Source organism: Phyllostomus discolor, chromosome 7, assembly GCF_004126475.2.
Source record: "Phyllostomus discolor isolate MPI-MPIP mPhyDis1 chromosome 7, mPhyDis1.pri.v3, whole genome shotgun sequence".
Lineage (NCBI taxonomy): Eukaryota > Metazoa > Chordata > Mammalia > Chiroptera > Phyllostomidae > Phyllostomus > Phyllostomus discolor.
Window position 1 is genome coordinate 134,388,332 of NC_040909.2, and position 12,038 is coordinate 134,400,369.

General features: G+C 56.2%; 1 protein-coding gene across 2 annotated transcripts in view; it reads right to left on the reverse strand.

Moving 5' to 3' along the window:
• Positions 1-5,917: 5,917 nt before the first annotated feature.
• Positions 5,918-12,038, reverse strand: part of NDRG1 (N-myc downstream regulated 1) — a 40,784-nt gene continuing 34,663 nt past the window's right edge. For both annotated transcript variants that reach the window (XM_028534056.2, XM_036031443.1), the window contains exons 14-16: positions 11,731-11,766; positions 10,642-10,693; positions 5,918-7,847 (exon numbers count right to left, since the gene is read on the reverse strand). In XM_028534056.2, coding sequence (XP_028389857.1) covers positions 7,606-7,847; positions 10,642-10,693; positions 11,731-11,766 — 330 coding nt within the window. In that variant the 3' untranslated portion in view covers positions 5,918-7,605. The remainder of the gene's footprint in view (positions 7,848-10,641; positions 10,694-11,730; positions 11,767-12,038) is intronic.

Consider the following 12,038-nt stretch of genomic DNA (forward strand, 5'->3'; position numbering starts at 1 on the left):
GGCGCTGGGCGGGCGCCTCGCGAGCACCTCTGTTGCCCGCCGGGCCCCGTGTCCTGTGAGCGGGACGGTCAGCGAGGCGGATGAGAATGGGAGTCGAGGTGCGTCCGTGTAGTCCACTCATTTCCTTCTCATTCCCAAACAGCAAATAGGCAGCGAAAGTCACCAATGTTCGGTTGAATGCTTTTTTACTTTACTCGTATACTGCCTGACCCCCTCACTTTCTGATTTTTATGTTTTCATTGGCTGCTCTCATTGGATGAGATGGCCCACTGCTCTTAGGCAGGAAGGGTGCCCTATTTCACCGCGTCTCCCGGGTCAGCGTGCCACCCAGCTCACGTTCCGCTCTGTGACCACGTGTGCAGGTGGCTGGAGTAAAGGACAGGAGTGACACATCTGACACTTTCCAGCCAAATCCCCATCACCCACTACTCCCCAAAACACATTGTGCGATTACAGTAAAAATCAAGGAGAGACTGGATAACAATAAAGATAATCGCCACATACGTTGTTTCCGAGAACACCTCTTTCCTGAAACATTACCTTTTTCCAAAATTGGAATTTAGGTAGTGCAGTCCTGGGCATGCCTTCCAATGAACGTCCGGACTCTGGGGGAGACTCCTGGTGACACCACGTAGTTGAAGTTTTGGCAAAACGAGATTTGAGGCGTTGAAAAGAAATGGAGTCGTCTGTGCGGAGCCCAGTCAAGACTCGCTAGCTAAACTGATTGCAGTGTCAGCCTCTTCCAGGAGTAAGATTTGATTTCACAATCTTTTTTAAATGTTGAGAGTCCATTTATTCATTAAAGCTGGAGACCGTGAAACGAGGAAGGGCTCAGGATGGAAGGAGCGAGCTCAGGCGGGCTGCTTTGGCCCACTGGGGGGTCAGAGGAAGGGGGCTCCGGGGGGTGGGGGCAGGTGCAGGGCGCCAGCCCTGGGCGAGCTGAGACTACCCGTCGCTCCCCTGGCGGTGGCTCCTGTGGGGACTCTTCTGGTTCAGGGGAGACACACCTGAGAGGGAAGGATGGCGTGGGCACACTCCCCGGAGCGAGAGTGTGCCAGGGGCAGGATTTTAAATAAATGAGTCTGGAATGTCCCGGTCTGCACTAGTGGGGCAGTCGGCCTGCTGAGACCCCTGCCTCCCCCTGAAGGAAATGACCTTGTCTGGATTGACCCACTTTTCAAAAGCGTTCTGGTGCCAGCCTCTTTCTGCCCATAAAAACCTTCCATTGGCACCAGTCCTTGGAGCACCGTTCTGCGTGCCGGGTGGGGTCCTGCCTGATTCATGGGCCAGTTAACGAAGCCGCTTACCTAGATCTTCACAGTGACTCGGTTTAACTTTGTTCTTTAACAGCATGAAGTGGCCAGAACGTTTTATGCTGAAGGTTAAAAAAACATGCCGCGGAGATGCCCGCGTCCTCCCCCGTCCCCTCCCTGATAAGGGAGAAACACAAAAAGGGGATATTCAAGGGGTCCGAGTTCTGGCTGAACCTGGGTTCTTTCCAAGTGTAGGACTGAGCAATAGTGACTTCTAAGCACACGAAAAAGTGGGCACCCGGCCCACGGGGAGTGCCATAGATTATATTCCGTAAAAAGCGTTTCTGGACCTCCATGCCGAAACTGACGACTCTTATTTCTTTTTTTTTAAGATTTTATTTATTTATCTTTAGAGAAGGAAGGGAGGGAGGGAGGGAGAGAGAGAGAGAGAGAGAGAGAGAGAGAAACATCAATGTGCGGTTGCTGGGGGCCATGGCCTGCAACCCAGGCATGTGCCCTGACTGGGAATGGAACCTGCGACACTTTGGTTCACAGCCCACACTCAATCCACTGAGCTACGCCAGCCAGGGCTTATTTCTCATACAGTGTTAACACAGAGGATTTCTTAGCCCCTCCCACAAAAAGGGAGAGGAAGCTACCAGAAGCAGGCTTGTCGGTAGCCGTGAGAAAACGTCAGCTCGCCAGCAGAGGAAGCGAAGGGATCAAGGATGAGCTAGAAAACACAGTAAGTCAGCCACATCTGGGCGGGACTATTGGGGGGGGGGGGAATAGCCCCGCAGCCAATGAACAGCCTGAGGGGCATCCAGGACGGGAGTCCCGGGGACTCACTGATGTTCCGCTGGTCCAGGACATCGGTGGGTGCTTGTGCGAGCTGTGTGCTCAGGTGCTGGGGGTTTTTTTGTTTTTTTTTTTTTTTAAGATTTTATTTATTTATTTTTAGAGAGGGAAGGGAGGGAGAAAGAGAGAGAAACATCAATGTGTGATTGCTGGGGGCTGTGGCCTGCAACCCAGGCATGTGCCCTGACTGGGAATCAAACCTGCGATGCTTTGGTTCGTAGCCTGCGCTCAATCCACTGAGCTACACCAGCCAGGGTTCAAGAGCTGTTCTAAAGGCAGAAGAGATGTGGTCTAGTTTAGACGTAGCAGCTGTACAAGCCATTTCATCTCTTGAGCCTTGGAGTTCTCATCTATGAAGCGAGGATAATAACTCAGTGTCACAGGTAAAGAGAAGAGGGGGCAAGAAACTAAAAGCTGAGCTGAATATTGCCATTGCTAGAGGAAGTGCTTATTTATTTAGCAACAACCTTTTGTTCGGTGCTGGACACTTGTGCAGCCCCTGGAGATACACAAGAAATGCTAGTGAGGGGGAAGAGAGAACGTGAGGTGAGGCGTGTTACAGGGGCCGCACTGGCGACTGAGGCCAGGGCGCCGTTGTCTCCGGGTTTGTGCTTCCCCGGGGGGAGGGCCCTTCCGGAAACACTTCTCAGAGCAGGGACGAGGAAGGGCAGGCAGTTTGCGGTCAGTGGACTTAATTCTTCGCAGGACATAGCAATTCACCTGCTGCAACTACGTCAATGACTGGGAGCCCTTTGTTGCCTGTGCGTGGGGGAGGGGGCGGGAGTAGAGTGAACCCAGTCATAGTTGATTGGACAGTGAGTGGAAACACCTGAGTCCAGCTGGGCTAATTAGATTCCTCCTGCTTTGGGACGCAAATACCTGATTGGTTCTGGGTCCAAGGGCCGAAAGGTCTTGTAGGCCCGGGCTTAGGACCCCCATTTTGTGCTTTGGAGATGCAGAACAACCTGGTCTTAGGAGGAAGGAGGGGCATCTGCCCACAAGGGCCCCTCCCTGATCTCAACTGCCTCCTCATAAGGTCAGGGTCACCTTCTGCCCTTGCATTCCACGTGGGCCACAGTGGAAGGGTTTCCGTGCAGCCCGGGAAGCCTGAGACAAATCTGCAATGAGATGATGTAGGCTGCATCTAGAACCCACTGAATGGTTCACACGCTGAGGCTGTGTCTGAGAAGGCCGTGAGGAAGGAGCGGATGGAGACCGGGGCTGGCCCTGCACACCTGCAGGTGGTTGATCTCCGCACACACCTGGTCTCCCAGCTGCTGCAGGGACCCGCGTGCCAGGGCATCAGAACCAAAACAAGCAGCTCTGGCAAGACTCCCCAGCTGGCAAAACAGCCCCCAGGCAGAGCACCTGGGTGTAAATAACAGCCAGCACCTGCAAAGCCCTGCGGCAGTTCACTCCCTGGCGCCGCCCCCTCCCCAACACTGACGTGTGTGCGCCCACTGCCCTGCTGATCGCCTGCTGGCTTTCCCACCACCTGCCCCTTCTTCATTCTGACTGCCGCCCGGAGCTGGCGCCAACAGGCACTTCTTATTGTGAATACGGAATACGGATGAGCTTACGCGCTCCTCCTCCGCTCCTCCTCCCGCCCCCGGAGCAGGGCTTCTCCACCTGCGTCCTCAGGCCAAGAATCCACCAGTGGATCTCAGGGGCCATGACCTTGGGTGGCAGAAAATGCATCTTTGTGTTGTTTTTTTTACTAACCTCTAATTACAATTCAGCATTTTTCTCTATGTAAACATGGGCACAAACCCTAACGTCATCTGGCTGAAATCACGTTATGTTTTTCTTAGCACAGTTGCGGTAAGTATGCAAGGTATTGTGTGGATCGCTGCCTGGAAATGAAGCGGATCCCTGCCTCCACCTCCCGATTTAACTTGTTTATGCGAAGCACGTGATGCTCTGCTACAGGATTGCACCATCAGGGCAGCTGTACTCCATCCCCGGTGAGTGGTTTCTTTTGTAATCTTAGGCATTGTAGTGTCTGCACCCAATCCTCTTCCTGCCCCACTTCCTGCCACGCACGGCACGCACGGCACGCACGGCACGCAGTCACGTAGTCACGTGCCCGGGTCCATGCTGCAGGTTTCTGGTAGAACGCACACACCTCCCGCCCTGCGTGCCGGGGTCCGTGCTGGTCCCCTGCGGGGGATGCTGTCTCACCCACCGCCCGTACCCACTCAGCTCCTTCTCCGTGTTCCGGAGCCAGTTCCTACACGACGGAGCCGCGGATTACAGCCCCTCCGCGCCCCACCGCGATGCCCTGTGTGTGTCTACAGCTCAGCACACACTCGGAGGCCGTCTCCGAGGTACGTGATGAGAAACCATTATGGATAACAGCATGACAGCCGTTCGAAGCGGGGCGAGTCTCCAGTGGGGGCTGCGCTGGGTGTCTTGCTCCGAAAGGAGGGTGGGAAAGGTGACGGCAGGGGAGGGGCCCGGCGATCGAGGTTCCTTCCGCCCAGCGGCGATGAGCCACGCCGATGAGCCACGCCGCCCCCGCAGGAGCAGGCACTTCCCCTCCCTCCGCGGTCTTGGTTCCAGAGCCCCGGAACCCAGGCCGAGCCAGGAGCGGGGCCTCGCACAAACCTCCGCGGGGGGGGGCGTTCGGCAGGATGCTGAACCCCACTTCTCAAAACCGCGGAGGTCAGAACCAGGCAGGTGTGAGAAACCGCTCCAGGCCCGAGCACGCGGAGCAGACGTAGCGACTAGATGTGCTGTGGCATCCTGGTGGGACCCTGGGACAGAAAAGTGGCAACAGGGAAAATGGAGGGAAATCCCAGTCAAGCATGGAGCTTGGTTAATAACAATGTGTCGATGTTGATTTCTTTTTTTTTAATGTTAAATTACAATAGTTTTTAAAAAGATTTTATTTATTTTTAGAGAGGGAAGGGAGAGCGAGAGAGAAACATCAACGTGCAGTTGCTGGGGGCCATGGCCTGCAACCCAGGCATGTGCCCTGACTGGGAATCAAACCTGTGATGCCTAGTTTGCAGCCCGTGCTCAGTCCACTGAGCTACGCCAGCCAGGGCTCGATGTTGATTTCTAAGTGGTGACAAACGTACCATAATAATGTAAGACATGAATAATAATGAGAACTGGGGGAGGGGCATGTAAGAGCTCACTGTACTCTCTTTATAACTGTTCTGTAACTTCTATACTAATCTTCAAAGTTTAAAGAAAAATGGGAGGTTATACTAAAACTTGTTGTGCTTTTTTTTTCAGTAGAAACAAGCATTGCCGTGGTTGTTATTAGATGTGAGAAAAGGAGTGATCTTCCCACATGCATTTCTAAAATAAACATAAAACGTAAAAAAAAAAAAAAAGATGTTTCCCTCCCGTGGCAGGTTGAAAAGCTTTACCCCTTGTCACTGCGCTGTCCCAGCTTTCAAGCAATGGAATGTGGGCTGGTCTGATGGGGGAGGAGCTGTGATGTGACATACACACTGGTGTTCATGGTATAAAGGAAAGAATGTGGGGGAAAAAAGAATTTGAAATAGCTGAGTAATTGTTACGTTGAGTTTATGCTGAAACAGTAATATTTGGGGTACATTGGGTTCAACGAAATGCATTATTCAAATTAAATTCACTGGTTTCTTTCTTGCTTGCTGTGGCTACCAGAAGCTCTGGAGCTGACCTTTATCCTTGTATGGGACAACGGCGCTCCGAACCCAAGGCAAGAGGCCCGCGGCAGCTGGACTCAGGTAGGGAGAGACCCGTCCCCTGTGCCCCGAGGCCACAAGCACGCTCTCTCTCGGGTAGAGGGAAGAAAACACACAAGCCACTGCAAGTTACAAATTTATTGGTCTGGAAATAAATACAAATATCTCATTAAGAAACTCCTCCGGAAAAGACTTGTACACAGCGGTTTTCTGTCTGGATTCGGCCATTCCCACCCTGACCCCTGACCCCTGCACACAGGGCCAGGGCAAGCCTCCCAGGGGCTACGGGGCAGGTGAACCGCATCATTCGTCACTCCTCAAGCTCCCCACAAGGTTTGGTGACCTCCTCCTACCGACTCCGGGGTCCCAGAAACCACGAGGTCCCAGCGGCAAATGCTCAATGTCCCGTCCACGCTGATCAAACCTCCTAGAAGATCCGTGTTAGCCAGAATGAGGTCAAAGGGCAGTAGTACAGGAACTGGGCAGTGACGCCGGCGTTGCCCTAAAATGTCAGTGGTGCCACCCCGTTCAGAGAGAGGGGGTTAGAGGGGTGGGGAAGAGCGGGAGGCAGGAGCAGGGAGGAAATCCTGTGGAGTACATGCGCCCCAGAACCCCTGTGTCTTCAGCCACCACCCCCCACCCGAGTCCCCACCCCGGCCAGAAGCAGACGGGCCGTCCGAAGACCCAGGAGTGTCACCAGGCCAGGAACACTGGGCCGTCCAGCTCAGACTCAACCCCAGTTGTCAAAGACTTAACTCAATCACAGAAGATTCCTGGAAACCAGGATGGGATCAATTGCAATCACTACTACACTGGATTTCGTCACAACCACAAGGACTCTCTGACTTACATCTAGTGCCCAACCCCCCCCCCCCACCCTACCACCGTCCCCGCCCCCAGTGCATGGGGACTCCTGGCAGCCAGGTACAGCTATTCTGAGTGTCCCCTCCATCTCAAGGACAGTAACCACGTATTTAAAGGATCTTCCCCATGAATGAAATAACCATTCACTCATGTATTTGGGGTGGGAAGCAGGGGCTGAGGAGGAGGAGGCAGAGAACAGAGCCAATGCCTTAAACCCAGGACACCAAACGTTTGCTGAGACCGTTTTTGGTTTTGTTTTTTTGTAAAAGCCAGGAGATATTCTTGCCTGCTTTCATGTTCATTACAAGAACATCGGAAAGGCAGACTTGTATGCTTCAGCATTAAATATATATATATATATATATGCACAAACTTCAAAAATCTATTTCAACGTCGCTACGTAGATTTACTTTTCCAAATTGGTCTAGCCTCTACACAAGTCCCACCTCTTTTTCCCACGTCCTGTTTTGTCTAAATGAGTGACCCACAATCCCCTGTTCCCTTCCTCCCCAAATCAGAAGAGGGTTTTGTTTCCAGAGACTGGGTCGGTGCGTCCTTAGCTGGAGAGGAAACCGGAAGTAGGTGGGCTGGACTTGTGACAAAAACGCCCCTTAGAAGCAGGATGCCCAGGTCGGCCTAGGCTTGGAATCCTGACCCAGTCCCCTCTGGGTTTCTTGTTTTTAGCAGTTTGGCATCTCTGAGGGAGGGAGAGACCGCGGCCAGCAGGCCACCGAGGCGCTCTTTTCCTTCCACCCACCCCCGCCCGGCCCTCGACAAATCCCTTCTGACATTGGCGTTGCCGGAGCTCACTCTTACACAATAAGCTTTGGATTAATACCGAGTTACGTGCAGTGTGGCAGGCAGGGGGCAGGAAGGGGCTGCAGGAGGGGGCAGCTATGGTGATCCCACAGTCCGGGGGGTGGGAGGGAGCGGCCGTCCATGCAGGCCGCCTAGCAGGACACCTCCATGGACTTGGGCCCGGCACTGCTCCCGGCGGAGCCGGAGTTGGGGGTGATGTCCAGGCGGGCGCCCTCGCTGGTGTGGGAGCGGCTGCGGGTGCCCTCGCTGGTGTGGGAGCGGCTACGGGTGCCCTCGCTGGTGTGGGAGCGGCTGCGGCTGCCCTCCAGGGACGTGACGCTGGAGCCCGAGGCCGTGCGGGACCGCATCAGGCGGGTCATGCTGGCCGAGGGCACTGGGGAGACAGGACAGAACCGTTAGGGGTGGGAGAACGCCAGGGGCAGCCCTATATATGCACGAACTTCAGCATTAAGTATATATATGCATGAACTTCAAAACTCTATTTCAACGTGACTACATATATTTGCTTTTCCAAACTGTTCTAGCCTCTACACCAGTCCCAGCAGCGGTGGGTCCTCGGCACCCGGCCTGGATGAGATGTCTTGGTGTCGCACCCAGCCTCCCAGTGACCCAGCCCCTGAGCTCCCTGTCATCCTTGCACCGCCTCACAGATACAGGACGATGAGGCCCCAAGGGGGTAAGGACTTGCTGTAACCACAGTGGCTTCCCCACAGACCTGGGTCTGACCCCCAGTTCTGCCACTTGCTGACCAGCTCTGTGACTTGGGGAGCGTTCCCCTCGGAGCCCCGCAGCCCCGTCTGTAAAATGGGAACGCTCGTGTGGACCCCACAGAATTGGCACTCGTGTGCATGCCCACTGCCGCCCTGTCCTGTCAGCCAGCACTCGGATGTCAACGAGGTCAGCTGGCCAAAGGTGGGGACGCCGAGGCCGCGCCGCACGTCTGTGGCAGAGCTGGCTGTCCGTGGCCCTTGTCCCCTTCCCGAGAAGCCCCTGGGCTCCCAGGGACTATCAGGGGCGCTGCCCATCCTCTGGGGCTCCACACGCCCTTGCACAGGGCAAGTGGCCGGTAAAATGTAATGGGGACAAAACAGTCCCCCATCTGTACTGGGTTGAACAGTGCCCCCAAACTTCTGTCCACTGGGATCAGAGCAGAGCCTTATTGGAAAGAGGGTCTCTGCAGACCTAGTAAGTTAAGGCAAGGTCTCAGTGGATTAGGGTCAGCACTAATGCTGTGACTGGTGTTCTTCCAAACAGAGGTGACAGAGGCCGAGCCATGCAGAGGAGAAGGACATGGAGGATAATAGGCAGAGATCAGAGTGACGCAGCTGCAGGTCCAGGGACCCCAAGGGCTGCTGGCAACAGCAGAAGCTTGGAAGAGGCGGGGAAGGAACCCCCCAGACAGGCGGAAGGAGCACGGTGCTGCCTACACCCTGACTTTGGACTTCCGGCCAACGAACGGGCGGTGGTGTGAGAGGGTACATCTCTGTTGTTCTGAGCCACCCAGTTTGTGGGGATCCATCCCAGCAGCCACACCAGCTAAGTGAAGCCTCACTGCAAAGGCCACGTGAAATGACGCAGACGTCACACTGAGGCGGCTGAAACACGCTCATGTGTGTCGGGTGACAGCATTCACGTGATGGGCACATCACATGATGGTGGCGGACACGTAAGCGCAGAAGCCACCCCTGCCACACTGAACGCCCTTCTCCACTACGGGACAGTGTCGTGGACGCGACAGGCTGGTCACGCCTGGCCCGCCACCTGTAGTAGGCGCTCGATACTCGACCACTTTCTTCCGCTTCGGGGGACGTTCTGGGGGCTCTAGCTCCGCCTGTGGTGTCTCCCTGCAACCTGCAGGATGCTTCGGCAACACGAGGCGGGGGAGGGGGATAAACGAGGCCTGCCTTTTGCTTCCTTCCTCCCCAGAATTCATTTTCCAAGCCGAAATCCAGACCCAGGGGAGGCCCAGCCAAGGAGTCGCGATTCACCGCCTGCAGGGGAAATGCAGGAGCTACCGGCACTACCTGGCCACCCACTGCTTTGCCTGCGCGCTGTCTCATGGGGAGGGCCGCCCGGACGCACGGCGGGAGACCCACCTACAGAGGGTTCTGCGGGCAGAGGGCACCCGGGGACCCGGACCGCGCCCCGAGCGCATACCGCCGGTAAATCAGCCTCGCCCCTTCTCGGCCTCGCGAGAAACTAAACAGGGCTGAGGCCAATCTTAGAACTGTGGTCAGACGTACTGTGACTATTTTAAATGAGCAAACAGTTTAAGTCTCGGCGAAAAAAGTGAGAGACGCTGGAAGTACAAAGCCTTCCTAGTTAAGACGGGCACATAAATTATCATTCCAAGCAGGAGGCAGAAAGAGCCCAAGCAACCACATCAGGGCAGAACCGCACGGCTGGTATTCCAAGGGGCACCGGCGGCAGCCACTCCCGGCACAGCGCTCAAACTCGCGGTTGTCCGTCCGTCTGTCCATCTGGGTCGGACCACTGGTGTCTGACGAATCAGCTACAATGTAACCACAGCACGAGCAGCAGCAGCAGCACGGTGCCGCTCCTTACCCTTCAGCTCGCGGATCTAATGTTCTAGCAGAGACACTCTCGGTTCTAAATAGAAGCAACTTCAGCACCCACTTGCTCAGAGCTGTTCTGTAGTTTTTAGAGAGCCTTCGCAGACCCCCCACTTGGCTCTTGGCTTCATCTCTCAAAGCCTCATCTATGTCACCACTTGAAACATGAGGATAAGAGTATCTCGTGGGATTATTTGGGTGGTGAAATGAGAACGAATAGAGGACTTATGAATAATTGTTCCTCATCACCATCATCACCACAACTGAAAGTCTCTGGAGAAAGCAGTGATCAGCATTAAGAAAGATTTCCATCGTTTCATTGTCCGTTGCCTCCTTGGAGCTGAAAAGGGTGGCCTTCACCCCCATCTCCGAACGTTCCCCGGTGTCCGACCACGGAGGGAGAAGGGGCCCCGGCGGGCGAGGCACCCAGCCAGCACTGCCGCCCGCCCTGACTCTCCGACCCCCGCCCCGCCCCGCCCGGCCGAAGGCTGCAGCTGGCCAGGCTGTTCCAGGATTCTCACCCCAACCTGGGGCCGGGCACCGCATTCCCAGGCCCCCGCCGGCCCCCGGCCCGCGGGGCAGCGCCGTACTTACTGTAGCCCATGCCTTGCACGAAGTACTTGAAGGCCTCGGCGAGCTTGGCAGGCTGCAAGGGAACAGAAGGGACAGCGGTGTCCGTCACCAGGGCTCCCGCTCAGGAAGGGCCACGTGGGCGGTGCCTGTGGTCACCTGCCTCAAAGCCACCACGTGTTGATACACGAAAGGACCGATTTATGGTGTAATTATGGGGACGGAGATTAGCTGCGGGGAGGGAGAAAGAGTCAAAGGTGCTTCACAGCTGCAGGAACTTGGCCGTGGGACACGACCTGTGTGAGCGGAGTCCTGCCCTGTGAAAGGAGGACAGGAAGCCACGCCAGCCTCCGAGGGCTTGTGAGAGGCAGACCACACGGGGTGAAGGTGAAGGGATGAAGGGACGGTCCTACCCGGCATCTGGGACGTAAGTAACAATGCATCCTGCGCCACTCACGGGCTGACGCTCGGCAGCCTCATCTCATTTCCCCTGGCCACCGCCTTAGGAGGTCAGTGCTCTTTCATATACACTCCCCAGCCGATCGGACGTGGAGGGGTCAATAACCCAGCCCAGGGCTGCTGCAGGGTTCAGGTGGAAGGGCGCGTGGGAACACCCACTCGCCAGGGCCAGAGGAGCAGCGATTACATGGTCCCGGGTCCTCCCTGGGCTCATTTCTCGAAGCCCTGGGCTAGGTCAGCTCCTGCCAGGACATTTGAAGCGTGTTTTACAGATGGCCGTGGTCAGGTCTGTTCTCACGTCAAGGAGAGAAGGAAGGGGAGGGAGGGACGGAGGAGAGAGGCAGGGAAAAGTGGCGCCCCTTCTCCAGGTCCAGCCCAAGGAGGCCCTGGAAGCACCCTGCCCCAGCAGGGGCCCCAGGGTCAGCTGGATGGGACGGGGGGACGGTCCCGTCACTAGGGCGCGGCCATTAACTCATGGTCACGTCTCAGCGGGGAGCTCCTGGGAGCTCACCTGTTCCCCCCAGTGACTGGGACTTCTCACTTCTCTGCGGCTGCCCGCAGCTAGCAGATGAGCCAACAGAACAACGGATACAATGTTGGAAATATCTCCGTTCCCGTGTAGCGGATGCAGAGAGGCAGGGACAGGGGACTCACCTGGGAGATCTGCGGGAGGCCACCACAGTCCGCCATCTGGAAGACAGGGAGGCCGGTTAGTGCCACAGACCTCAGTGACGGCGATCCCCGCTCTGTGCGCCGGCCACCCGTGGGTGCCCGCCCTGCCCGCTGCCCTGCCCGCTGCCCTGCCCGCTGAGGGGCGCCGGGCGCGTTGCACACAGAGAAACGCCCAGCCCTCTCGCAAGGCCGCTCCTATTCCCGTCCGTCTTGGCGCTGAACTGCGTCGTCTTGGCCACCCTGACTTGCAGCTCCTGACCGCAGGGCACTCTGCCAGGCCCTGTTGGTAA